At 46.6% G+C, this 26,857-nt stretch overlaps 1 protein-coding gene and 1 pseudogene across 1 annotated transcript in view; both read right to left on the bottom strand.

Moving 5' to 3' along the window:
- LOC147886850 (nucleotide/nucleic acid binding protein) overlaps positions 1–26,857 on the bottom strand; it is a 55,222-nt gene that overhangs the window by 6,712 nt on the left and 21,653 nt on the right. Inside the window, exons 9-13 of the mRNA XM_087394431.1 lie at positions 26,287–26,351; positions 25,885–26,068; positions 25,628–25,732; positions 25,242–25,346; positions 24,883–25,074 (exon numbers count right to left, since the gene is read on the bottom strand). Of these exons, the coding sequence (XP_087250557.1) occupies positions 24,883–25,074; positions 25,242–25,346; positions 25,628–25,732; positions 25,885–26,068; positions 26,287–26,351 (651 nt within the window). The remainder of the gene's footprint in view (positions 1–24,882; positions 25,075–25,241; positions 25,347–25,627; positions 25,733–25,884; positions 26,069–26,286; positions 26,352–26,857) is intronic.
- LOC147886851 (uncharacterized) lies at positions 13,991–20,313 on the bottom strand (annotated as a pseudogene).

Here is a 26,857-nt window from a genome sequence, read left to right as displayed (position 1 = left end):
CCCCCACCCTGTACATCCAAGGCATCCCAAGCAAAGCATCACACTCTGGCAAAGGCATAATGTAGAAGTCCTCTGCATCCTGATATCCCTGGATATGCATCCTCAACTTGCCAATGATAGGAGTGGCAGGTGTGTTGAGTTCAGGGTTGGCCATATCACACATGCCGGATGGCCCCATTTCCTCACGCTTAATGCCAAGCCTTCTTGCCATATCAGGAGTTATGAAATTTGCCTTTGCCCCAGAATCAAAGAAAAACAAACAATTCTGATTTTTTATTTTTCCCCATGCTCTGCACATCTCAGTCTTTTTCATTTCCTCTTCATCATGTGCATGTGGCAAATGCCCTGCATATGATGGGGCATGACTTTCAGTGAGCACCTTATGCCTCAATGGCTGCGTTACACACAGCTTTCCATGCATCATCATAAATCCCTCCTAAGTGTATAATGATCATGCCGATTGCCCTCCATAAGCTGATCATAAATACGTGCAAAAGCATCATCTTTAGCATATTGCTCCTTCATGGCATCAAGCTCATTGTGATAAGCAATAGTAACTGCAGATACCTGTGGTTTCTTGGACACAGCTTCCGTACGTGGCCTTCTGGAAAGTGCATCAGCCACTACATTTTTCTTTCCAGTCACATGTACAATCTGAAAATGAAAATGGAGAGGAAGTTTGCCCGTCTCATGTGCTTCTCTGACAACTTTCTCTAAGTGAGAAAGTGTTGCAGCGATTGACGATCACTTTGCACATAAAAATCAGCACCTAAAAGATAGTGCTTAAGAGCATGAATTACAGCTACCAATTCTTGCTCATGTTGTGTTCAGCATCTCAGAGCAACCTGCTCTCATATGCAACCACTCTGCCCTCTTGCATAAGCACTCCACCCACACTATTTCCGCTTGCATCACATTGAAGAACAAAAAGCTTTCGCAAGTCTGTCAAAATGATGACAAGATCAAAGCATAGCTTTTCTTTCAGCTAATTGAGTGCTGCAATTTCTTTCTTCCCCCAACGGAAAGGCACTGCCTTCTTTTGCTTGATTGCCTCTATCTTGGCAGGGTCCATCCTCACTCCATCTTGTGAGATGATGTGTCCCAGGAAATGTATCTCTGGCATGAAGAACTCACTCTTCTTTGTGTTGACCAGCAAGTTGTGTTTCCTGAGTTCTGCAAATACAACTGCCAAGTGTTGCCTATGCTCCTCTTCATCTTTGGAGTGCACAATGATGTCATCAAAGAATGTATCCATAAACTTCATGTGCTTTCTAAAAATGCGATCCATCATGCGATTGAAGGTAGCAGAAGCATTAGTCAAACCAAATGGCAGGACAAGAAACTCATAAAGCCCAAAAGTAATCCTGAAGGCAGTCTTATGTACATCTTCGGGCTTGATTCGTATCTGATGGTAACCACTCTGCAAGTCAATGCGACTGAAGATGGCTGATCCCTCTAATCGATCCAAGATGTCATCAATGCGTGGAATAGGAAATTGATTCTTGATAGGATCTTATTCAAAGCCCTGTAATCAATACACATTCTCCAAGATCCATCCTTCTTCTGCACAAGTAGGACGAGGAGACAATATGGAGAAGAGCTTGGCTGAATCAGCCCCTTCTGTAACAATTCATTCACCTAACACATGATCTCCTCCTGCTGTGCCGCACTCACCCTGTATGGTGGTCGGTTAGGTGGAGAACTACCAGGAATGATATCAATGGTATGACCTTCTGGCCTCTCAGGAGGTAACTCCTCTGGGAGTTCATTTGAAAAGGAATCTTGAACCTTAAATAAAAACTCAGTTTGTTGTTTTTCCAACTTGGAGAAATTAGATTCATCCTCTACTGGTTCTTTTTCTTTGACAAAAATCAAGTACGTTGAAAGATGCTTTTTCATTATAGAAGAAATCGCCGAAGCGGATACAACTAGGACTGATTCCCCTTTCAAGTTTACGTCTATGACTTGGGTTTTACCCCTATAAGTCAAGGTAAGTTGTATCAATGATAGCATACACACGGTACATCCAAGGCATCCCCAGCAAAACATCACACTCAGGTAAAGGCATAACATAGAAATCCTCATAGTCCAACATCCCTGAATCTGAATCCCTAGCTTCCCTATGATAGGATTGACAGGTGTACTATGCTACGGATTAGCCATGTTGGCCTCACAAAGAGGGCCAATCTCCTATGGTCGAAGACCCAACTGAGCTGCAAGTTCAGTAGTTATAAAATTTGCTTTGGCTCCTAAGTCAAAGAAGTACAAACAATGCTGATCCCGTAGCTTGCCCCATGCTCTGAACATCTATGTCTTCTTCTCATCATGCTCACCCCCAATGATGTCAGGAATGTGGCCAACACTTGACTTGAGTTTCTTGTATCTGGGGTCCTCTCTTGTGCCTTTATTAGAGTCAGCCCGAGTTGCTGCAGGTTCTTTCCTCTTCTTGTTAGGACAATCTGCTGCCCTATGACCCGTCTCTTTGCAGAGAAAACACCTCCCTTCAGCAAACAACTTATTCCTCTCTTCAGGAGTGAGAGAAGAGGGCTGTTGTTTTCTCCTTTGTCTTGCCACAAACTTTGATTTAAGAGGGACTTTTCCAGCTTGGTGTGGTTTCTTTGGCTCCTCCTTGAAGTTGCTTTTGAAACCCTCAGACTCTACCCTGCATGAGTGAGTAAGCTGTGCTGGCATTCTCTAACAACTGTGACATGCTGGAAATGTGTCTTAGTACAATAGTCCCTCAGCTCTTTGGAAAGACCACAACGATACTTTTCGACTTGCTCTGAAGGGAACATGGGATACCATGCCTCTAGTTTTGGACAGCTTATGCAGGGCTTTATGCAGCATGCTTTATGCAGCATGCAAAAAGATTAGGGCACCTTCAAAGTGGGGATGATTCACAGCTGCATGGAATCCTTTTGATTGCCATCCACAATAATGTTGTACCCCATTACATTGGATGTGTTGCATCAGGTATTTTTGCCTTTTGGGCTTATTGAGAAGATTGTTATGCATCAAGTTTCAGGTGGACTGCAAGCTGAAATGCATTTTGCCTCACAGGCTAGTGCACTGCAAGCAGAAAAAACCTTGCATGGTCGGGATATATATGATGGTGGTTGTACCTTACATATTCAGCTGTTATATTTGACACAGATGTCCTATGCTAAATGTCGAGATACAAATGCCATAGAGCAGCCTGTTGTTGGAGCTATGATGCCGAGGGGAGTGATGCCAAAGGCTATGCAAGCCTATAATAGTAAACACCCAACATTTGGGGAGAATGTAGTCAGGACAATGCTTATAATGTAGTTTAGCCATGTTATGCCACTCCCTAGCATGCAAGCAAACCATGCTTTAGAGCCATGGATGATGCCTTTGGATACAAGACAAAACTATGGTTGTTGTCAAGTGACTGCAGCTGCAAATACTAAAGGATGTTGTGGGGAGAAGTGTTCTAATGAAAATAGCAGCTTAAATGGTTATTAACAGCAAGAATCAAAAGCTGTCATTTTGGGAGCACCCAAGGGTATACCTCCTAGCTTTGCAATGCACATGCTGGATGGCACAAGGGCTAACTTCATGGATGTTTCATCGGTGATGCTTCAAAGCACGGCAAAGAAATAGGTGGGCCAATAAATCGGCGAACAAATTTATGAGCAGGTCGGAGAGGTTTTGCACATTGCAATGCAATCGATGGGAAAGCAGCCCACACTTCCTTCTATGCACCAAAACGATGGGGATGGGAAGGATATCGATCCACCCAAAGAGTCTCCTGGAGCTATGATGCCTAGAGGAGCTATGCAGCCTAGCCATGCTATGCCTCTCTCTAGTACGCAGCAAAATCATGCTTCAAAGCCATGGAAGATGCCTCAATATGCAAGACCAAAATCTGGTTGTTTCCAGGCTATTGCAGCTGCGATTACAAAAGGGTTATGTTGGGATAGCTGCTCAAATAAAAGTAGCGGCCCACATGATGGAAACAAATATGGACAGCAAGGGGGCTGTTATATCAGTTTGCAGGACCGATACATTGTTCCAGATGATGCCCTGGCAATTCAGCACACTGATGGAAGAAATGCCTATATTCAAATTAGCCTACATAACCGTGACAATGAAGCAGACCTGATGCATGAAAAGATAGATGAGCCGCTAAGCAATGATGAGCAAATCTGTGATATTGATGAAGATGCACAGCAAGACAAGGATGTGGATGCACTTACACTCGATCCTTCTAGGCATGCAAACTTTGAGGACAAAGTTTTTGAGGAGAGTATTCAGCATTGTATGGTCTCCATGAAGGATGAAAATATAGAAGACCATACAGATGATAGCAAGGGATGCCAAAGTAAACTTACCCACAGTGACAAGGAGCAGCTTGTGCAGCATGAAAAAGATATGCAAGACAGTTTTAGTCCTGAAGTTATGTCACAACACATTCAGGAGCATGATAGTGGGGAATACGGCCACAACTTCAACATAACTGATGCCCTTCACTGCTGCTCACTAGGTGAGTATAGTTGGGAGTTTTGCTTGCTACACTTAGCAGCCATTAGGAAAACAATGGCATCTCATAGGATTGTTGTAAATGCGAGGGCAGAACTTTGCAAGGGTGTCCTCGTACTTGGTACAACAGCCATATATTGGCACTCCCAAAAGCAAATCCGTGTGCACATGATGAGGCTGAACAGACCCATGAGGGTGATGTCAGGACTATTACTTCTAGTTCATCGAAGTTTCCTACCAGTAACTTGCAGATACCACGTTGATATCATTGGGAGATCACCCATATGTTTGCTAGTTTCTTCATTGCCACATGCAAAATGTAATCATAGAAGGGAAACATGATGTTGAAATGAATGGCTACTCAATAGACATGCTTTCAAGCCTAAACGGAAATGAAGCCATTGGACTTCCAGATTTGAGCATTGTGGCAATGGATCTGAAAATTTTGATGCAATTCTTTTCATGGGGTAATGCATTATAGAGCCTTATGTGCATGCCACTATTTCAGTCGATTCACAACGAGGATATGTGGAACCTGATTTATCAGCTGATTGGAAACCCTGCAATGATATCGTGGAAATTGTCCCTTGTATGGAGAGCTTAAGTAGAGGAAGCTTTGCAAAAGATCTACCTCAGCTTGAAGGAGACAGTTGGAACGGAATGATTGCATGAGAATGTATGGCTAGGCCTTGTATTTCCAAGTTTAATGTTCATGCTACATGCAACCTGCTGATGTTGTGTGGGAAAAGGGGCAGAAGCATCCAGCCAGCCAATGGTAATTTGGTTATAGATTTGGTTGCAACACATCTTGAATATCAACGTATGCAAGCTCATGCCTCTCCTTCAACAAAGAAGGCGTACTCTTCAGAGGGCTTGACTAGATCTTGGTTATTTGTACTTGAGGACTATGGCAAAGATGATTTACTCAATGATGCTCAGATGCAGTCGATCTAGCATGCATACGCAAGACTATGGGTCAGCACATGCACTTTGGGTTGCATATGGCTGATAGCCTTTGTTCTCCGTGCATGTTTGTGTTGTCTTAACCCAGGTGCTCCTGCGAGCCCTCCTCCCCCTCTCCGTAGCCTCTACCTCCCTACCTTCCTCCGCCTCACCTTCGCCCTCGCCTCGCGCCCCTCGCCCCTCGCCCTCGCCTTGCGCCCCTCGCCCTCGCCTCGCGCCCCTCGCCCTCGCTTCGCGCCCCTCGCCTTGCCTCCGCCACCACGCCCTCGCCTCGCCCCACACCCTCGCCTCCACCCGCCGCCCTTCGCCCTCGCCTTCGACCTCCGCCCTCGCCTTCGCCCTCCGCCTTCCGCCCCCCGCCCTCGCCTTCGACCTCCACCCCCCGCCCTCGCCTCGCCACGCCCTCGCCTCGCCCCCCCGCCCTATACCCGCCGCCTTGCCTCACCCCGCCATCGCCTCCTCTTCTTCCGCCCTGCCTCGCCTCGCCTCGCCTTATCCTCCTCCCTCACACCCAAGCTCCATCCCTCGTCTATCTCCCCCCCCTTTTTTGGTGGCAGCCTCTTCCTCATCGGAGGTCTCGCAGTTTATCTTGGCGGTATGGCGGCTCCTTGCCCGGAACCGGAGGCCCAGCCGGACCCTCCCTCTCTAGATGCCTACCGCGTGATCTTGACAGAGCGACAGTCGTCTCCAGTACAACAGGTTGCCAATGACTTTGCCCTCACTTCAGTCTATGGCAGAGTCATTGGACACTCTCCCTCCAGACCAGCCATCAGGGATTGGCTTCAATCCACTCTTATGCTAGAGGACAGCCACATCGAGGAGGTGGCCCTTATGAGAAGGGACATCTTCTGGCTTAAACTCTACTGCGAAAGCTGCGAGCAACTTGATTGCTGGTTCCCCCACATCTGTGGATGGAAAGATCATCATGATAGTCCCTTGGTACCGAGGATTCAGCGCAGCGGACTTTGATGCTCGTTTCCGCATACCTCGCCACCCAGTGACGCTAGTTTTTCCAGGCCTTGCTGCTGAGTTGCGGCCGATAGTCAAGGACCTGGGTTCCCACTTTGGCTGGGTGATGCATGACACTTTCGTCGACGCGGTTGCTGCGGCAGGAGCTCCCAGAGTCCGTGTGGCTGTGGCAGACCCTGCGTCCCTCCCTGCAGTGATTGAGATCGTGACAGATGCTGGCAGCATTACTCAGAGCATGGTAGTCACAGGACAGCCAGGCCAGTGCCTGAGGTGTCACGGCTTTAGGCACCTGGCTGCTGCTTGTCCACGCTTCTCCAGCTTTTCTCGGTCCCCCCCGCCCCCCCCGCCTCCCCGTCCCCCTCCCTCCGGGCAGCCACGTCAGGAAGAGCAGAGGCAGCCGGAGTCCGGTCCAGAGGTGGCTGGGGGCTGGACCGAGGTCAGAAGAAAAAGAGGAAAGAATAAGAAGACTTCTGACAAAGGCAAGGAGGCAGAGGTTACCCAGCCTGCAGCAGCGCCTCAGAGACCTGACAGGCAGCAGCCCCAGGGTCCTGGGAGAGCTTCTTCTTCGTCTGTAGCCCACCCTCCGCAGCCTCAGGTCCCCCTCTCTTCCGATCCCCAGCTCCCTTCCACTCAGCCCCAGCCCCTACCCCAGCCGCAGTCCCCTTTTTCCGACCCGCAGCATCAACCCCCGCCTCTTCCTCTTCAGCCCCCTCCTCTTCCTCTTCAGCCCCAGTCCCAGCCCCAACCCCATCCCTCCTCCCCTGCCCCTCTCAGCTCTTCCGCAGTGTCAGCTTCACTGGTGGTTCCTCAGCCGCGTGCAGCCCCCACTCCCCCTCCTCCGCCCCCCCCCGCTAGTCGCTTCCGTGGAGTCTGAGTTGCCTACCCCTCAACCTCCTTCCCCTTCCCCACCCCAGGCAGGGCACCCCGAGACTGCACCACCCCTGGAGCAGTCTTCCTTGTCTGCTAGCCCGGCCCCCTCAGTTGCAGACTCTGGCGGGCCTCAGCTCCAGGAGAGAGAGCTTCCTCGCGACTTCTACAGGTCCGGTCCCTGGGATTATTTGGATGTGGCCGACCTCGGGACCTTCCCAGCTTGCCTCGACATCAGTATCTTCCTGCTCCGTAAAGGGGCGGATGGGAAGCTCGCAGCCTTGGCCCCGAGGGATGGCCCCAGCTTTGCTTTCACTTTTCTCAGCAACAGCACCGAGATTTGGACAGACGACTCGATCTGGGAGGCTCTCAGAGAGCAGACGCACGGTCAGATTTGCTCTTGGATAGGCCCGTCGGGTGGACAGCTTCTCGAGACTCAGTGGTCCGAGGGTGACGTGCACCTGCGGTGTCAATGCGCCGCCAAGCGTTTCAGATTGATTGTGATCCTCAGGCCCCCTCTGTCGTGGCCCCTCCCCCAGGATGTCAGAGCCTGGACTCCTCAGAAACTTCGCGCCTTCTACGGGATGACTACCTTAGAGATCTCGAGTTGGCTCGAGAAAGCGTTTGTCCATTGCACCAAAGGCCTCACGCCTTTGCTAAAAGTTTTGAAGAACGGGCAGGATGACCCCGCCTCCCCCTCCAAACCCTCACAAAAGCGTCAACACCTTCATTTCAAAGTACCAGCCTCTTCACCGACCTCAGCCGCGAGCAGACAGTTGTTCGCAGCCTACCAGTCCTCATCATGAGCTTACACCTCGTCTCCTGGAACGTGAACGGGTTTCATTCTTCTGGCACCCGTGGTCCTAGGAAGCTCATCTTGTGACAGGAACTTCAACCAACAATGATTGGTCGCTTGGATATACTCCTACTCCAGGTTCACCAGGAGTGGTGGGGCAGAGAGAGAGCTCTTCGTAGGGACCTCGCCTCCATTCAGCGACTCCAGCAGGCAGCTCCGGGTTCGGAGGAGCTTCGGATCCAGGCCCTTCGAGCCAGAGCCCTTCTTGAGGAGACTCTCCAGCGTCGCTTAGTTTTCTTATCACGCCTCCCTCTCCTACTGGGCTAGGAAGGGCGACCGGATGAACAAAGAGTTCTTCAAGACGCATGGCCAGAGGGCAGCAGGTGACCAGCTCCGGAGTCTTAGGACAGCGGAGGGGCACATCATTACCGACCAAGAAGAGGTCTTGGGGTTGGCTACCGACTTCTACAGGACTCTTTTCCAGCAGGAGCAGCTTGCCCCCCATACTAGACGTTCCCGCGAGGAGGTGTGGAGGCACATTCCAGCCCTTGTTCAGCCCAGCATGCAGACGAAGTTGATGGCACCGTTCACCACTGTCGAGATGCAAGAGGCCTTGATGGCCATCGATGGGCAGAAATGCCCTGGCGAGGATGGGCTTTCTCGCGCTTTCTTCACCTCTTTCTGGGATCAGATCCATCAGCCCCTCCTAGCAGCCCTCCAGAGGATTTTCAGCAGCAGACATATGCCAGAGAGCCTCTCTTCGGGATTGATTTGCCTCGTCCCGAAGGGAGGAGACCGACAGGAGATCTGTCAGTGGCGCCCGATCACTCTCCTCACCACTGCCTACAAAATCCTTGCCAAGATGATCAACGCCAGAGTTCGGTCACTACTTCCTGACCTTATTCATGACACTCAGACAGGCTTTGTCCAGGATCGCAGTATCCTGGATAATGTCTTCACCTTCTCAGAGGCGACGGAGTGGGCTCAGCACAGCGGGTCACACTTAGCCATCCTACTTCTCGACTTTGAGAAGGCCTACGATCGAGTGGACTGGTCCTTCCTAGAGGGTACTTTGGAGAGACTTGGATTCCCAGTAGGTTGGATTCAGGGTATCTCAGCGTTATACAGGACAGCTTCCAGCAGGGTCATCATCGACGGCAGGATGGGAGAGCGATTTCGATTGGAGAGATCAGTGCGTCAGGGTTGCCCCCTCGCTCCTTACCTGTTTCTCTTCTTCGCCGAGGCGATGACATACTATCTTTGGACGAGGTCGACAGGGATCCGGGGTGTTCGCCTTCCCATCAGGGAGGACACAGAGCTCCTGGACTCGGAGTATGCAGATGACACAGCGCTGTATGTTCAGGATGATGAGATGATGCTGGAGAGGGTGAGGCTGGCCTTAGAGGTCTTCTGCTCGGCAGCCGGTGCGAAAATCAGCTGGAACAAATCAGTTGGTTTTCTCACAAACCCTCGGGCATGCTCACAGTGGGGGAGGTTTTTGGGTTTCAAATGGATCCCGCGGGGGCAGACTGCTAGGTATCTCGGCTTTCAGGTCGGCCTGGACATCACGCTAGCTCAGCAGTTTCTCCCGGTGCTAGATTCCATTCGACGGAAGTTGGCTTTCTAGAGCACTACTAAGCTCTCTCTTGCAGGTCGTGCTCTTGTAGTCAACGAGGTTCTCCTGGCCACGGCCTAGTATGTGGCCTCTTGTTGGTGCTTCTCGAGATCCTGCGTGGCACAGCTCAGGAGGATGGTCCGGAATTTCCTGTGGTCTGGGGGGGATGGTCTCAGAGATACCAGAGCCAGGGTAGCCTGGTAGACAGTCATTCTTCCGCAGGCTGAGGGTGGCTTGGGGGTCATTGATCCTGAGCTTCAGAGTTAGGCCCTGCTGGGTAAGTTAGTTATCCGCGGTTTGACCCCGGGGAGGCAAACGTGGAAGATGTTACTTCAACAGGGGATCGGTTCTTGCGTCCCGCGCCGAGGTGGAGAGTGGCTACCGTCCCGCCGGTGGATCTTCACCTCTACACCGCTTACTCACCCCCGCTCCCCGCTCATTCGTAGCCTTCTCACGGTTTGGAGGCGACTCCGTCTCAGTCTCCTCCAGTCCCCTCCTAGCAGTCAGGAGGAGATCGACCGCCAGCCGCTCATCTGGAACGATCAGGTCAGAGATACCTTGGGCCTTCAGCTAGGGGAGAGGTCACTATCCCGTGGGACGGCTGGATGCGGGGGCCAGCCCAGTCCCTTCGAGTTTGGAGGGACACTTACAGACACTTGGAGACCGTTGCTCTAGCAGCCGCAGCCGAAGGTGTCCGTGGAGCTCAGGCGAGATGCACAGAGAGAGACGGAGCGATTCCTGCCGATTGGTTGGTTTCACCCGAGATTCAGATCCTCATGCCTGGTGATGCCCGTTGGCTTGGACAGTTCACCCCCCGTGGCATCCCACTGGTGGTTGCAGGCCGGCTGGACGACACCTCTGTATCCTTCTTCGCGGTTTTGGGGGACGGCCGACTCAGGAGAGAGGGTGTGCTCATCGACCCCCTTCTCTCGTGGCAGAGGGTTCGTGTCGTAGGCCTCGTGGGGAAGGTTTGGCGGATCGATCCTAGTATAGAGCAGGATCAGCTGCAGTTATGGCGCCTCTGGCTTTGGGAGGGACGAGCTTGATTGGGACCCAGGTGAGTGGAGATGGCCAGAGGTTGTGGTAGGCCAGGGGCCGACCCCTTTCTTCGCTTACAGCACGACACTGGGCAAGAGAGTTCTCGGGAGGATGCAGAGCTGCCCGCCCATCCAGCGGCCCAGTTGGTATGCTCAGGGTATCTCCAGGCTATTCTTGCAGGCCTTCTAGAAGGCCTTGTGGGAGAGCTGGGCCGCGGAAGATTTCCTACTTCCTTTGGCTACTCGCCCACAAGGGTCTTCCAGTGGGGAGCTGGTTGCGGCAGATTGGTCAGGATGGACTTTGTCAGATTTGTCATGAGGACGAGGAGTCACCAAAGCACTGCCTGTGGAGCTGCACTCGCGCCCAGGACGTGCGGAGGTGGACCTTCGTGATCCTTACTCGCGCAGCACCGGAGTTAGGTTTGATCACCTGGGGCGCGTTCTGCTGGTGCAGCACCACACCTGGCTATCATCAGTTGTTCAAGGCAGGCCCGCAGGACCCCATGTTCCTTATCACACAGGGGACTTGGGGGCCGCTTGAGGGCATCCCGCAGCACTTGGCAGAGGCGGACATAGGATCTCAAGAGAGGCAGCCAGTCTGGGAGATTATTAACAGCATCGTCGGATGGCACATTTGGACCTCGCACTGCGCGCAGATCCTCGGTGGTACCTCTCTTTCGACTGCCCAGATCATGGCCGACATCTGGAGCGAGATTATCCACACACTCAGAGGCCAGTGGGACTAGATACAGGGGGATTCCCGGGCTGGCCGGGAGAAGCGGAGACGTTTCCTTCGAGATTGGGATACACAGGGCCTCTTCTTCGAGCATACTTCTCAGGGCCTTCAGTGGCGCTATTCACCGCCTCTCTGGCTGTTTATTCATACCCGCCTGATCCCTCCGTGAGAGAGAGCTTTTTCTTTCCACTTAGGGCTGCGTCCGATTTGTGAACGCAGCCCCGTCAGCTGCAAAACTGACCCCATGTATCTTGTTTTTTCGAAGTAATATAATCAGCACTGTTTTTTCGGGAAAAAAAAATGTTTGTGTTGTCTTCTTACTACCACAGCAACATGGAACAGCTAACCCTTTTCAGCCCGAAGCAAATGGAGGTCAAACAAGATCTAGCATTTTGTTGTTTCATCCAATGCCCCCTCCTTGGTCTACCGAAATAGGTTCAAACAATGTGTTTGATCATTGTGTTGTCTGAGGGTTGGACTTTCGTGTCTCCAGTGAGGACAAGGAAAGTTTATGGGACCATGCCTAAATGACTCCTAGCAGGCCTTATTCGTATCTCTTAGATTATTTTGCTGTTCACAGGCTAGATGCACCTGGAAGCCGTCTGAAAGACATGTATGCTACTAGCATCCAAATATTGGATGCCTTGTGTTGTCAGAATTCTAGATCCATGTCATGTTGGGGTATTGAAGAAGCTTATGGAGCTGTTTGAGCAGCTATAATGAAGATGATTTTCAGTTCTTGACATTTGCCAAACACAACATAACCAGAGATGCAATGCAAAGACAGCTCATTGAAGCGCTCATGGAAGCTACCATTGAGGGTATATGGCAAAGCAATCAATGCTTTACATGTGGAGAAAAGTCGACAGCAAAGCACAATGAGGTGTGCAGAACCAAAAACATGGGGACAGATGGAACTTATGTGATTATGGAGTTTCATGATGATGATCGTGGCAAGAGAGATTACCACCCACATGACCCCGAAGGTGCCTAAACACCCAAGGCACATGCATGTATTACATTTCCTTTTGAACCTGGTGGTATGTATGATGGCGTATGTCCTCTTTACAGCAGGGGACCGCAATTTTGAAGACAATTATTTTTTTAAAGGAGGGATGGTTGTAATGAAGGCCAAAAGTGGGTCAAGTTAGTGGGGGTAGGGATAATTAGTATTTGGGGTGTTTGCAAGATAGAGGGGTCTAAAGGGCTAAGGAGGTACTATGTAAGTACCATCCTCTCATGTACAAGGACACCATTTTGATGTGACATCTAATCCTATCTACTCCCACCTCCTTCCTCCTACATGCTGCCTACTCTCTCTCCCAATCTCTCTCTATCTCTCTCTTCCCCTCACTCGTTGGGAGCTGCCATGTGCCCTCCCTAAAGCAGATGTACTAGACGGTTTTTTGCTGTCCCATAGACCTTTTGGTCTCCAGTTGACATTAATAGACTTTCTTTCTTTTCTTTCTTTCTTTCTTTCTCCCTCTACCCCTTTCCCTCCTATCTCTCTTTCTCCTCCCTCTCCCCTCTCCTCTTCCCCCTCTCCTGCCATCTCTGGGCTTCACCAATTCAGCCCCTATCCCCTTCATTGCACCAATGGGTCAGACCATTGTGTGAGTGTGTATGTGTCCACGCGCACGCAAGCAGTCGCATATGATGAGGCACTTGCTTTTGCATTTGACCACAAATGCTTTTAGTCACTGGCACCCTGCTCATTGGGATTTTCTCCTTGGATATATTCATGGCAGGGTTAAGGGTTTTCCTTTTGTCTCTCACATGCAAATGGAATGGCAGGGATACTTTCCTTGGTAACGCTTTGCGGCCTTAATTGGTCAAAGGTCTTTACACTTCTTTTGGCCTTACAAAAGACCCATCACTTGTATTTTATTTGGTTGGAAGGCATATGCCTTGTGAGATGTGTTAGGTCCAGAAGGCATGGTGTTATCCTTCCATCTGCAATCAGAAAGTTTGTGGGTTGGAACAGCATTATAGACCCTTTTGGCACATATTATCTCAAACGCTATATGATTTTCAGCCAGTACCACGTCTTCAAATTATTGACTGTCTGAAAGATTGGGCCCTTCAATCATATGATCCTGCTTGTCAGTGATTGTTGGCGGATATCACAGTTGCAAGCTTGAACCAGCTCCAATCACGGCGGGTCACAATGGGGCAAAGTGGTGTCTTTGTTTATGGGAGGGCCAGTCTCTTTGCAAGGTGCAGTGGGATCCAAGAGGGTGGTTTTGGCCTTCACGAGTAGGCACGCAAAGAGGGTTAGTGAGGTGCCCTTCTTCTCGTACACAACATGCATTTGTTGTCGCCTCCAACTAACAACCTCAAATAAGAGGAAGCATACAACCTCGTTGATATAATTACTGCAAATATTCTCTGTTATGCTCTCTCTCTCTCTCTCCAACTACAAACACACTAGGGCCCAGGACAATCGTCGGGCTGGACCCCCCCGAAGGTTTTTATTCATTAAGAGAGAAATCTGTTACAAGAATTCAGCGTAGAGCTGTCTGACACAAAAATTCAACGTGAATCAATATTACAAGAGCTTCAAGCTCATTTCAAATTGGCAACATGCCACTTGTCTAAAATCTAGACTAAGTCCTATTACATGCCTCTAAGGAAAATTCTCGAGTCTTCGAAGCACTTGGTCACGCGAACCGCCTCCTAGATGCTTGTTAGGCTCCGTAGTGCTTAGGGAAATAACCCTTCCTAGTACGTGCAACAATTAATTAAAGCACACCACCATAGCACCCATTGATTGTTAGCGCTTTGCATGCAAATAACACACTGTGGACTAATTCTAGTCACGGTGGGCGTCCCCACTGAACACATGTGCACATATACCAAATATATATATATATATATTTATTTATTTATTTATTTATTCTCTAGTTGACCGGAGTCAGCACTCTTGATTATAATTAAGGGGCTTTGACCAAGGGTCGAGGCGCCTTAATTATAGTCAAGTCTCTCCAACCGAAGTTCGCACAACTCTCCAACCAAAGTTGGCACATCTTGGTTAACCGTAGTTAACCCTCTTAGCACATGCCAAGTCTCGTTGATCGAAGTCAACACTCTCTGACCGTAGTCAGCTCTATGGTTCTCTGGTTAACCATAGTTAACCCTCTTCATAATAAACCAAGTCTCTTGACCGAAGTCAAGCTTACTTGACCAAAGTCAACTATCTTTGATCGTAGTTAATTCTTTGACCATTAAAAGAACTCTTTGACCATAATTAACACATACGAAAACTCTTTAATTATGATCTGATAAATGGTCAACTGTAGTTTGACTTAGGATATTTATATTGTGGTGACATCCCCTCGACTTCTATTTAGTTAACCTTAACTAAAAAGCTTCTTTGTAAACATCCAAAAGCTGTGGATGATCAGACAACATGCCTTCATCCATCAATGTCGTATAATTCTTGAATTTTACAAGATACCTATAAAACTCCTTGCCCTGAGGGCCTTGGCGCACACTATGCTACACAATCTGCTCTCGTTGAAGGACCTCCTCCAGCTGTGGTGGATCCTCTGATATTGGCTCTGTAGGCTCTGGCCCCTGTAATTTCTTTAGAAGACTTACATGGAATGCATTGTGAATCCTCCAATGCTCTGGCAATGCTAACCTGTATGCAACCTCATCAATCTTTTATGTAACCCTGAAAGGGCCATAGTATCTCGAAGATAACTTTTCATATACTTTCTGTTTGCCTTTAAACTTGCGGAGCCTAGCTTTCTCGAACTTCAAAGTACCGAATCCTCTTCCTTGAGATTTAACTGTCTCCTATGCTTATCTGTAGCTCTTTTATGCTTCTCTTGAGACCTTTCAATTGCTGTCCGGACTTGGCTGAAAGCTGTTTGGAGGTCTCTCACAAACTGATCAGCTGCAAATATTTCATATTTGGTCCTTAGGATAGGTGGTAAAATCACCTTCCCATAAATGACCTCAAAAGGAGCTTTCCCTATAGAGATGTGTACTGTATTATTGTAAGCGAACTCTACCAATGGTAGGTACTTTTTCCAGTTTGAACCTTGGTCACCCGCGTAGCATTTCAGCATATCCAATGCTATAGAATTTGCTACTTCACTTTGCCCATCTGTTTGGGGATGGAAAGAAGAAGAAAATTTCAAATTCGTCTCCATATTATCATATAAAGCTCTCCAGAATAGACTGGTCATTCTGGAATCTCGATCACTGACATTGAACTTAGGCATACCATGGTGTTTAAAGATCTGTACCATGAAAAGCTTAGCCATATGATCTCCCTTTATGGTTTTGCGAACCGGAATGAAATGTGCTTGCTCGCTGAATCTATCAATGATTGTCCAAATCCCATCATTCCCTGACTTTGATCTTGGCAAATCAAAAATGAAATCCATTGCAATACTTTCCCACGGTGCTTGAGGCACGACAAGAGGCATAAGTAGGCCAGGTGCCTTCCGTCTATCATACTTCACTTTTTGACACGTAAGGCATTCAGTAACAAACCGATGTATATCTTTCCGCATCCATGGCCAAAAGAAATACCTCTCTAGTGCTTGAGTTGTTTCTGTAATTCCTCTATGTCCAGCATAGGGCCCAATGAGAAGAGATTATGACTCAAGTGCAGGACTTGTTGTCTAAGGGGCTGATTCAGCCCAGTTCATCTCCTTTTTTGTATTGCTAGTACAGAAGAAAGATAGCTCATTCTGTATGTGCGTCGACTACTGCGCACTGAACAAAATCACCATCAAGAATAGATTCCCTATTCCGCGCATTGATGCTATGCTGGATCAGTTAAATGGATCTTCAGTTTTCAGCAAGATACACTCAAAGAGTGGCTATCACCAAGTGAGGATACAGCCTCAGGATGTCCATAAGACAGCGTTCCGCACTACTTTTGGGTTATACGAGTATCTGGTGATGCCTTTTGGATTGACAAATGTCCTAGCTACTTTCAATAGGATGATGATTCGTATCTTCCGACCCTACAGACAGTTCACTGGTACCTTCTTCGATGACATAATTGTCTTTTCTAAGTTTGAAGAAGAGCACAAGGTACATCTTGCTATAGTGTTTCAAGAGCTGAGAAATCATCAGCTCTATGCAAACAGCCAAAAAAGTGAATTCTTCCTGGAAGAAATCCATTACTTGGGGCATATAATATCCAAAGATGGGATACGGATGGATCCAGCAAAGATTCGTGCCATTCAAGAATGGCCAGAGCTGAAAACTGTGCATGAAGTTCGAAGTTTTCTAGGCTTGTGTTCTTACAACAAAAGATTTATCAGACATTTTGCGGATATAGCTGCTCCACTCCACGATCTGACTAAGAAAAATGCAGCTTTCAGATGGGGAATCCCACAAAAGACAGCATTCATCACACAGAGCCAATCTTAATAATTCCCGATTTGTATCAGCCATTTCATGTGGATTGTGATGCTTGTGGGGAATGTGTTGGGGCTGCATTGCATCAGAATGGTCATGTAGTGGCATATGAGAGCAGGAGACTCCAGGATGCATAGAGAGATCTAGGAATCTATGAGAAAGAGTTATTGGCTGTAATTCATGCCATCCATACTTGGAAGCATTATCTTTTGGGTGCAGATTTTACAGTTAAGACAGATCACCAAAGTCTGAGATTCTTTTTGACTCAAACAAAACTTTCCAAGAAGCATATGAAATGGGCAAATATGTTGTCAATGTATCATTTTCAGATTGTCCATACTCTAGGAGTTCGGAACAAAGTGGCAGATGCTTTGTTTCGAAGACCTCAGGTCAACAATGTAACTATTGATTATCATTAGGACCTGGAAGATATGAGGGAGCAATATGCTAATGATGCAGATTTTGGTGAGATCTTACAGCAAATGCAAGAGGGGCAGTCCACCAGTCACTATTCCCTGAAAGATGGGTACTTAATGAAAGATGACTGTCTATGCATCACCCAAGAGATGAGAAAAAAGATTTTGGAGGAATGGGCCTATTGGGTGGCTCACTACCAGGAATAAGTTCTATGCCATGATCCTCAGGTCTCTCAGGGAGTAGTTCCCCAGGCAAAGTGCCAGAAAAACAATCTTTAAAATTTTCAAGAAACTGAAATTTATTCTCATCTACCTCACTTATTTCAGCATGCATTTCCACATCTCTCTCTTTTACAAAAATCATGTAAGCTGAAACTGTAGACTTTATTTCTTTTCCAACAAAACTATTTGATACAATGGGAATAGTTTCCCCTCTATTCCTAGCAACCACACAATGTACTTTGCCCCTATGTACAAACTCCAACACTCTTTCAAGAAGAGTCAACTTCACTGCCTTGCGATGAAACCAAGGCATACCCAAAACGACATCCTGGTGTTTCAGTGGAGAAATGAAGAAGCCTTCTTGATCCACATAACTCTGTACATGAAGACGGAGCTTCCCTATCAAGGGAGTGACTGGCACAGGGTTCCCACAAAACATCTGATCGGCATCCAAAGCGTTGCCCAACTCCTCCGTCTTTATTCCCAGCCTCACGCCTAGATCCTCTGATATAAAGTTATCAGTAGCCCCTGGATCAAATAAAATCAGCGTTTGCTGGTCTTTGACTTTGCCCCAAGATAGCAGAGATTCTCGTTCCTCTGGGTTTGAAACATGACCCAATATGTCAGGAATTCCTCCTGCCATTGGCTTTTGCGGTCCCCGTGGCTTCTCTGCCTCTTTTTCCTTCGAAGTTGAAGGCTTTTCTGGGCACTGGGCAGCCACATGCCCCTCTTTGCCGCACCTGAAGCATTTATCCTCTTTCCTGAAAGTTTCAATCTGTTCAGGGTAAACTGTGGTCTTTCCTTATAGGACTTTTGCACTTGGTTTCCCCTCAGCTTCTGAGCCTGAAATCCCCTCTTCTGAGCCTTGGGAAACTCTCTTGTTTCAAACTTGGGGGTCGTTGGCTTTTTATCCCCCGGTAACCCTACCTGTAGTGAAGGCACACTAGTGGGATCCTACATGTACATGAGACTAGCCACATTGGCTGAATGCATGAGATCTGATATTTCTTTAATATCTTTGGTGTTCACTTGGGCCTGTATCTTTGAAGTGAGTCCGGCCCTGTACTTCCTGAGAATTGTCTTATCAGAACTATTCTTGAAAGGTGAAATCTGCAAGTATGCGTCCCAAAATTTATGGTTGTAAGACTCAACTGTATCTTGTGCTTCCATATGAATGCTCTCCCAACCCATAAGGACATGATTCCGAAACTGTTTGGGAATAAATTGTTTATAGAAAGCTTTCTTGAAGTCCTTCCATTTCCTGGGGGCTACATAGTTGGCTGTTTTAGCTATCCACCGTGCACTAGTTGTACCAGTCAAGTGTAAACCAACCATACGAAGCTTTGAGGACTCACTGAAATTTTCCAAGCTGAAGGCAACATCAAACTGCCTTATGAACTGCATAGCCTTTTCAGCTTGGCCATACTCGCCATTGTAAGTGGCAAATCTTACCGACTTCCCACCATCCTTGAATTCTTTAGTATCTTCCTTCCTGCTGGACTTCTTCTTCTTCTTCTTCGACTCTGAAAATCTTGAAGAAGCAGATGATGTTGAGGGTGAAGAGGTAGAGCTAGAAGATGAAGACGAACTGGAGGAACTGTGATGACGCTTCGCCTTCTTCTTCTTGGGAAAAGGACCTGCTCTTTTCCCCTTTTTGCCCACCACCCCTTAATCCTTATCTGCTCCTAAGGGAGGCTTCTCTGGCTTTCCCTCAAAAAGAAGTTGTACCATCCTACGAAACAAGGGATCGCTTGTTGCCTCTCCCAACTGAGTAATCAACTCTTTATAGGCATTCTCTTTATTTATCCGTACAGTCTCAGCCTGCTGTACCTGATAACGCTCTGCCATTCCTTCATGGGATGATTGGGCATGTTGCTGTGAAGCCATCTCTGCAACCAAAATCTTTAATGCAAACTCTCACGCACACGGTGTATGCAACTAATGCACTCAGCCTTTGCTTTTTAAAGAGAAAGTACCTCAACAAGAGGTGTCTTGCATTCACAACTTGTGCCAGTGATGGGCTGTCAACTCAAAGCATAAACCCACAAAGTTGCCAAAACATCAACAACTGTATTGCCCCTTTTCTGGCTGCTGCAAAAAGCACTCAGAATGCCTTTAATTCATCTTTCCAGTGCACAAAGGCATGCATTTTCTCTTTTCTGCAAATCTCTGATTTCTCTACTTTTCTGCTACTTTTCTGACAGTAAAAGTCTGACAGATAGGTGAAAATTGATGGCCAAAACTGTCTCTGCAACTGTCTTTTTTTTTTTTTTGTGGGGGGGACAATATCTGGATGGATAACCGGCTGGTTACACTAACCAGACTAATTCGCTCTGGTCTGGTTAGTCTGTGACTGGATGGTTACTGTCTGGTCAAACTGACCAGACTGGTTCTGTTCTGGTCTGGTTTGGTTGGCTCCCAACAGGGCCTTAACCCACTGTGGTCTGGCTAACAAGCTATAGTCTAGTTAACTACACCCAGAGTTAGTTGGTCAAACCTGGTTTCACTAACCCGTCTGGTTTGGTTGGGTCAACTAACTGGACCTCTGACCAGGGTTAACTAACCAGAGTTAACTTAACCACTGGCCTGCCAGGCTGGCTGTCACATGTCTGCTCTCTGCACATGCTTGTGCCATGTCAACATGCCACGTGTCACTGCCATGTCAGCCACACGTGGTGCCACATGTAAGCACCACGTCAGCTCTGTGCATACCTGCCACATCAGCTGGTGTCCTCTGCCACGTCACCTGCTAACCTAGCTGTTTGCCATGTCAGCTTCTGCATCTTTAGCTGGCTGGCCGGCATCGTCCATCACAAGAGATTCTATGTACAGTGCAAAGAATCAACGGCAAAAAACAAGAACCTTTGCACGTCTATTGTCGCGCCATCGCCAAGCGTCTAGAGAGCCTCTGCATGCGCCTTTTTCTCTGGCCAAAGTATGATGAGCATCGCCTATAGCAACATGACCTTCAGCTTCCATCACGCTCTCACATAGTCCGTTGGGCTAGTGAAGTATGCAATGCTTTAGAGCACTCACATCACCAAGAAAAAGAAACGTTTGGCAGCATTGGTGACACCCATCAAATAGACAACCGCCCTATTGAGCTTGTGACAAACAATGGTGGCTTTCAAGCCCCAGAATTACAAACGTTCGTAGAAACTTTGGTCGATGGCAATTGCTGCAATATCTACCCCTCTGCCAATGTAATCCGTGATACAACGGGTGATAAAACTCAGCGCCATGTCTAGCAACGTCGTCAAACGACCAAGTGCTTCAGCGTAAAATTGCTACACTAGCCTCCATAGCTTTAGATCGTCACCCCCTTCAGAACGAAGGCGAGCCAAGCTCTGATACCAATGCAACCTCGTTGATATAATTACTGCAAATATTCTCTGTTATGCTCTCTCTCTCTCTCTCTCCAACTGCAAACACACTAGGCCCAGGACAAATCGTCGCGCTGGACCGCCCCGAAGGTCTTTATTCATGAAGAGAGAAATCTGTTACAAGAGCTCAGCGTAGAGCTGTCTGACACAAAAATTCAACGTAAAATCAATATTACAAGAGCTTCAAGCTCATTTCAAATTGGCAACATGCCACTTGTCTAAAATCTAGACTAAGTCCTATTACATGCCTCTAGGGGCAATTCTAGAGTCTTTGAAGCACTTGGTCACATGAACTGCCTCCTAGGTGCTTGTTAGGCTCTGTAGCGCTTAGGAAAATAACCCTTCCTAGTATCTGCAACAATTAATTAAAGCGCACCACCATGGCACCCATTAATTGTTAGCGCTTTGCATGCAAATAACACACTATGGACTAATCCTAGTCATGGTGGGCGTCCCCACTAAACACATGTGCACATATACCAAATATATATATAAATATATTTATTTTCTAGTTGACTGGAGTCAACACTCTTGATTATAATTAAGGGGCTTTGACCAAGGGTCGAGGCGCCTTAATTATAGTCAAGTCTCTCCACCGAAGTTGGCACAACTCTCCAACCGAAGTTGGCACATCTTAGTTAACCGTAGTTAACCCTCTTGGCGCATGCCAAGTCTCGTTGACCGAAGTCAACACTCTCTGATCGTAGTCAACTCTAAGGTTCTCTAGTTAACCATAGTTAACCCTCTTGGTAATAAACCAAGTCTCCCGACCGAAGTCATGCTTACTTGACCAGAGTCGAGTATCTTTGACCATAGTCAATTCTTTGACCATTAAAAGAACTCTTTGACCATAATTAACACATATGAAAACTCTTTAATTATGATCAGATAAATGGTCAATTGTACTTTGACTTAGGATATTTACATTGTGGTGGCAAAGCACCAATAGATTGAGTAGCAAAGTGCACCACGAGTTTATCTTCAAATTATGATCACGCTTATGGATTAAGCCATAGGCCATGAAAGATTACGTATTTTATTTGGATGGCTGCCCATGGAGGATTATCCATCGGTCCTTGGCTAGAGAAGATGCACATTGATGGGAGGTGCCACCATTGTGTGGATAGTGTGATATGGAAACCTCCCACATAATCCTTGGAGCTGTCCTGTAGTACAGAGGATCTGGTATGGGGCCCTCGGGATCGTAACCAGGACACAAAGGATGTAGCGGGACTTCACTTGGGGTATAGTTGTGTGGCTGACGAAGGGGAGTCATGCCTTCAGCTTACACGATCCAAGGTCAAAGGGTCTTTCGAATAGTGGTACAAGACACAACTCCTCTTTCTCGGAGGCGCCTTGTGTCATTGCCAGAGGACAGGTTGTGGGAGACCACATCCAGCATCACTGCTTGGAACATTTGGGTCACCCGCTATTGTTCAATGATGTGAGGCCGACTGATCCCCGCAGTGACCACTCTCGTTGACATCTAGTAAGACATTATGTACACCCTGTGCGCCATATGGGAGCGCGGGACGTCATGATCTAGAACAACCACTGACAAGCAGGCGCGTTTTTGCAAGGCTTGAACACACGCTGGTTGATAGATAGTCTTTCTCCTTGTGTTTTCTTCCACGATCAGCGCCTCACGGTTGATTGATTTGTATGGTTAGTTTTTTTTAAGGATTAATAGAAAGTACTTTTCTTTGGGGAGGGAAAAAGGGGTGGTCCACCGGAGCAACAAGGAGGCCTGTAGGAACGGCATCTACTCAGCCCACTAAAGCTCTTGGAGAGCACACACGCTGATAGAGTTTTGAAGGTGCCAGGAGGAGGTAGGAGAACAGTTTTCTGGTGGCAGGGGTCCAATCTCGGCGGTACCTTATCTGCTAGATAGTGGCACACTATCCATACCTTTGTGCAAAATTTTGTCTATCTCTGGAGCAATACATATTTATTGATTCTACTCTGATGTGCATGGTTCATTAATTGTCTTCTTCTATGTATAATCACTTGTGTGCAAAATAAGGAAAAGAAGTGAGATTTGAGTTAGCACTCTCTGATATCTAATTTCTAGGATGTGGGTGTCCATCAAGGTCTTTATATGCCGTCACCACGCTTGAGAATTGCCCAACTACTCTAACAACATCATGGGTCGCCCTGCAGAGAATCACATTGCCTTGTCATTAAGTCATGCCGTAGAAGGTCAACACCATCTTGTGACATCCACTACTTGTGAGCATCATGCTTGCAATATATGTTGTTCTATTGGAAAGGCTTGCCACGTCCCAGTGTGAGTAGGAGCCAACTTCGCTCTAATGCCGATTAATGTCCAAAAGAACCACATTATCATCTTGTTCTATGTGGCACAAGTGGACTACAAATCCCCAACCACGATGCAGCCATTTACATAAAGTATGTATCACCCGCCAAAAGGTTAGCATGAGGGTTCTCATTATATATATTGTCTTTTTCAATTTTGTTACACAATTCCAAATGTGGGATATTTTTATTAACCTAACCTAATTGATGGCTAGCTTTGTCTCTCTTGGCATTTGCTATTATCTCTTCTATCATATTTCAATTCTTTCTTGGCAAAGCAAGAAGGTCTAGGCAACTAGCTAGGTGATTATGCTATAAAGTTGGATAACTAATCATACGTACGAGAGAGAGATGTTACGGAGAATAAAACTGTACTAGTGCGAATCGTTGCAATAGATGGCAGCCGCTTCCTAGCCGTGTGCTTTGATCAAATGGCCAAACCTGCAGGTACATCTAGGACTGACCCTCTGCAGCCTGCCTTGTGCTGATGGCTATCAACCTGTCACATGGCAGATCATATGCAGGCCTTCTATCCCTAGGCCTCAATTTTGGCATGTTGCTTCCTTGTTAGGTCCCTAGCTTGCCTGGCAATGTGGTTTCGCACTCGGCTTGCTCGCATAGGTCAGCCTGCTTCATCTTGGCCCTATCCTCAAAATGTTCATTGGCTTTATATCATTTGGGTGCCTTATAGATTGAGCAACTAAGGACTGACATAGAGCCAAATGAAGCATTGATATCTAACAATGTACACTTTTGGAAATCAATTTCACGTTCACCACCAAAATGGTCAACTTCCAAGCAGTTTTCGGCACTTTGACATTAGTTCCAGCCTGTTTAACCAAAGGAAATTGGCCAATATGGGTGAAAGCAGCCGGACGTGCATCAGTTATTCACCAAGCACAATTGTGGCTTGCTGATTTGATTACAAAACGGCCTGCTAAAGCAAAAATCAGCACTTTCAGACGGTCTTCCCAAACATGTGGCATTTACAATGTGCACTTGCATTTTTCTGTATTCTCGTTAGCACAAAGAAGACTTGGAAACAGTTTGGATCAGTCTGCAGTGGCTTTTGGTCCCTTTCCACCAAGTATTCACCAACATCGTCAAATTTGGAATGTGCTGCATATTTGCACTGCTTTCCTTGCAGTTTGCCAGAATTTGATGAGCAAGCCCAGGATTCAAAACAAGTCTTTTTGCACCAGTAATACTCCACAGGCACCCTATCATCTTGACTTTATGGACAAATGGGTTTTTCACTCTCTTCCTCATCATTCAAAGCATATTTTTTGTTCAGTTCACATAGTTGGTTTTATTTTGACAGTACATAATTTACTTTGAGGTCCAAAACATCCGCTGACAAGGATCTCTCTTTTGACCATGGAGAGCATGGTAGGCGGCCTTGGCTGACAAGGATATTTTGAGCGTGGCAGGAGACCTTGGAAAGGGGTACCTGGAATCAAATGTAATAAAAGGACCCATAACAGGTGATGTAACCATACATGGCGGTGTTGTGAGAGCAGAAAAAGGTTGAACATGCGTGTGCAAATGGACATCTGTGCACACATGCAACTTTCAAAAGTGCAAGTTTTGTGTTACATGGAGCAGAATCAGAAATTCTTAGAATCCAGAAAATATATCTTTCCCAAGGGTTTCTTTCAAGCACGTCATACCAACCTGGCCAAAGGGACTGAATAATTGTCGAAGATCGCTTTTAGTCGCTTCAAATGCTACATTTCTCACGATTAACTTTGTGGAGCTCTCATTTTTGCTAGTGTTCACAGATGACTGTAAATTCTTGGACGTTTTGTTGTCCTTCCTCCCTTGACTCAATTGCAAGACAAGCGCATGCCCTTCCAAAACTGTTCCCTGCATTAGTTCCCAGTAGCCCGGTTACACACTGTTAAACCTCAGAAGAAGCTTAAAAATCAATTTAAGAATCAAAATCTACGATTCTACCACTTTTTCCTTCCAAAGATTGATGAAAGATTGAAATTGTTTCATGAAAGATATCAAAGGAGCTATATAGAAATTACTTGTAACTGCTTGCAAACAGATTTGGCTGTCTCCAGCTTGTCAAACTCTACAAATCCAAACCCCATTGATAAGGCCTTTCCAGATTTTGCAGCCTTCATTTTGATCTAGATTTTCAAAGCAAATGAAATGTCATCAAACCCATCCATGTACCAAAGAAACTAGAAAGCTTTCATCAGACAATGTACCTCAAATTGCCAAGCTCTTTCTCATCACTGGATTTTCATGTGTAGAAAACAAAACCAAATTGACCCATTTTGAACATTACGAAGTATTTAAATGAATTTCCTTGAGAGTCCAGCGAGCTTGTATTTCAAATTCTGAAAAGAAAACTTTGAGAAAAGTCAACAGACAAGAGGGAGTACCAAAATGAATGAAGATCACTTACTGTCACACTCCGGAGGGTGCCCTCTTTCATGTTCTGCTGAATGTGGTTCTTCAAGGTACTTTCAGTGGTTTTGAAGTTAAGATTTTTTATGAACACTGACTTTGACTGCATGTGCAAGGATCAATAAGCTTACGAAGACCATCACTTGCAGCTCGAAATTTCGCACCAATATTTTCTCCCAAGATATGTACACATACCCCAAAGGACACTAAGAAATATAGAACCACATATATTCCTTGCTGTGTCAATCTGTTTACCTCTAACAAGTCAGATTCAGCATCTGCATCTGTCGAGGCAGTAAGCTGTTGCTCCACAACTACACGTTTGACTTGATCTTCTCCTATGGCTATTGTTGATTTTTTATCAACTAATCCTGCTTCTTTAATAGAATTCCCAGTTAGGATAGTCTCCGGAGCCCATTCTAAGTACAAAGGAACATTCCTGCGAAAACAGATATTAATGGATTATAAAAACTTTTAAGGCTATCAACAAAATGTGCAGATTCAATGCATGAAATTGAAACATCAAAGTTTAAGCTCAGGCCCATTAGCGACATGATTATGGCACTGAATACATGAAATTAAAGGCATGATGTGTTAAACTCCTGAGGGTACAGTCTGCTTCAATACAAATTGACAATGGATCTTTCTGCCTCTTACTTAAATCGTTTATATGCTAGACCCTTAAATGCTGCACGTGCTTCTGATGCCTCAAGAAACACCACCTGCAGCAGCAACAAACAAAATCCTTTTCTTAACTCTCAATACAGAAAGAAAGCCTTTGGATGCATATGAACGTAAGTGTTCCCATTTTTATGAACTCAGAGACTAGTTCTTATTGTTTATATCGCAGCCAGCAACACCTTTGCATAAAACTGACACACAGCCACCTAAAAGTTTGTTTAACTTTGTGTTTACAACAAGCTGTCCTTATAAGAAACGCATTCTTATCAATAACAAGGGATAGTAAAAGAAGAAAAGAAGAACGCATGAGGAAAAAAGTTCTGTCATGCGTCTTCAGTCAGGAGCATCAATTCTAGGGACAGAATTAATAATATGCATAAAAAATCTGATCAGTGGCAAATCCTAGCCACAAGGTAAAGGAGTAGAACAAAAGAAGTGGACGGGAAGAAGGGGACGTCGAACAGCAGGGAATTAGTTTGGGTGCAGCCTGTGGGGGTACGAAGAGAAGGCATATATAAAGTATTGATAAACCGTTCAACTTTTACTT

This window comes from Dipteris shenzhenensis, chromosome 23 (assembly GCF_047967505.1).
Source record: "Dipteris shenzhenensis isolate YYH24624 ecotype China chromosome 23, Dip_SZ_1.0, whole genome shotgun sequence".
NCBI classification, from domain to species: Eukaryota; Viridiplantae; Streptophyta; class Polypodiopsida; order Gleicheniales; family Dipteridaceae; genus Dipteris; species Dipteris shenzhenensis.
The sequence above is the reverse complement of the archived record's forward strand: the minus strand, read 5'-3'. Positions and strand labels throughout refer to the sequence as shown.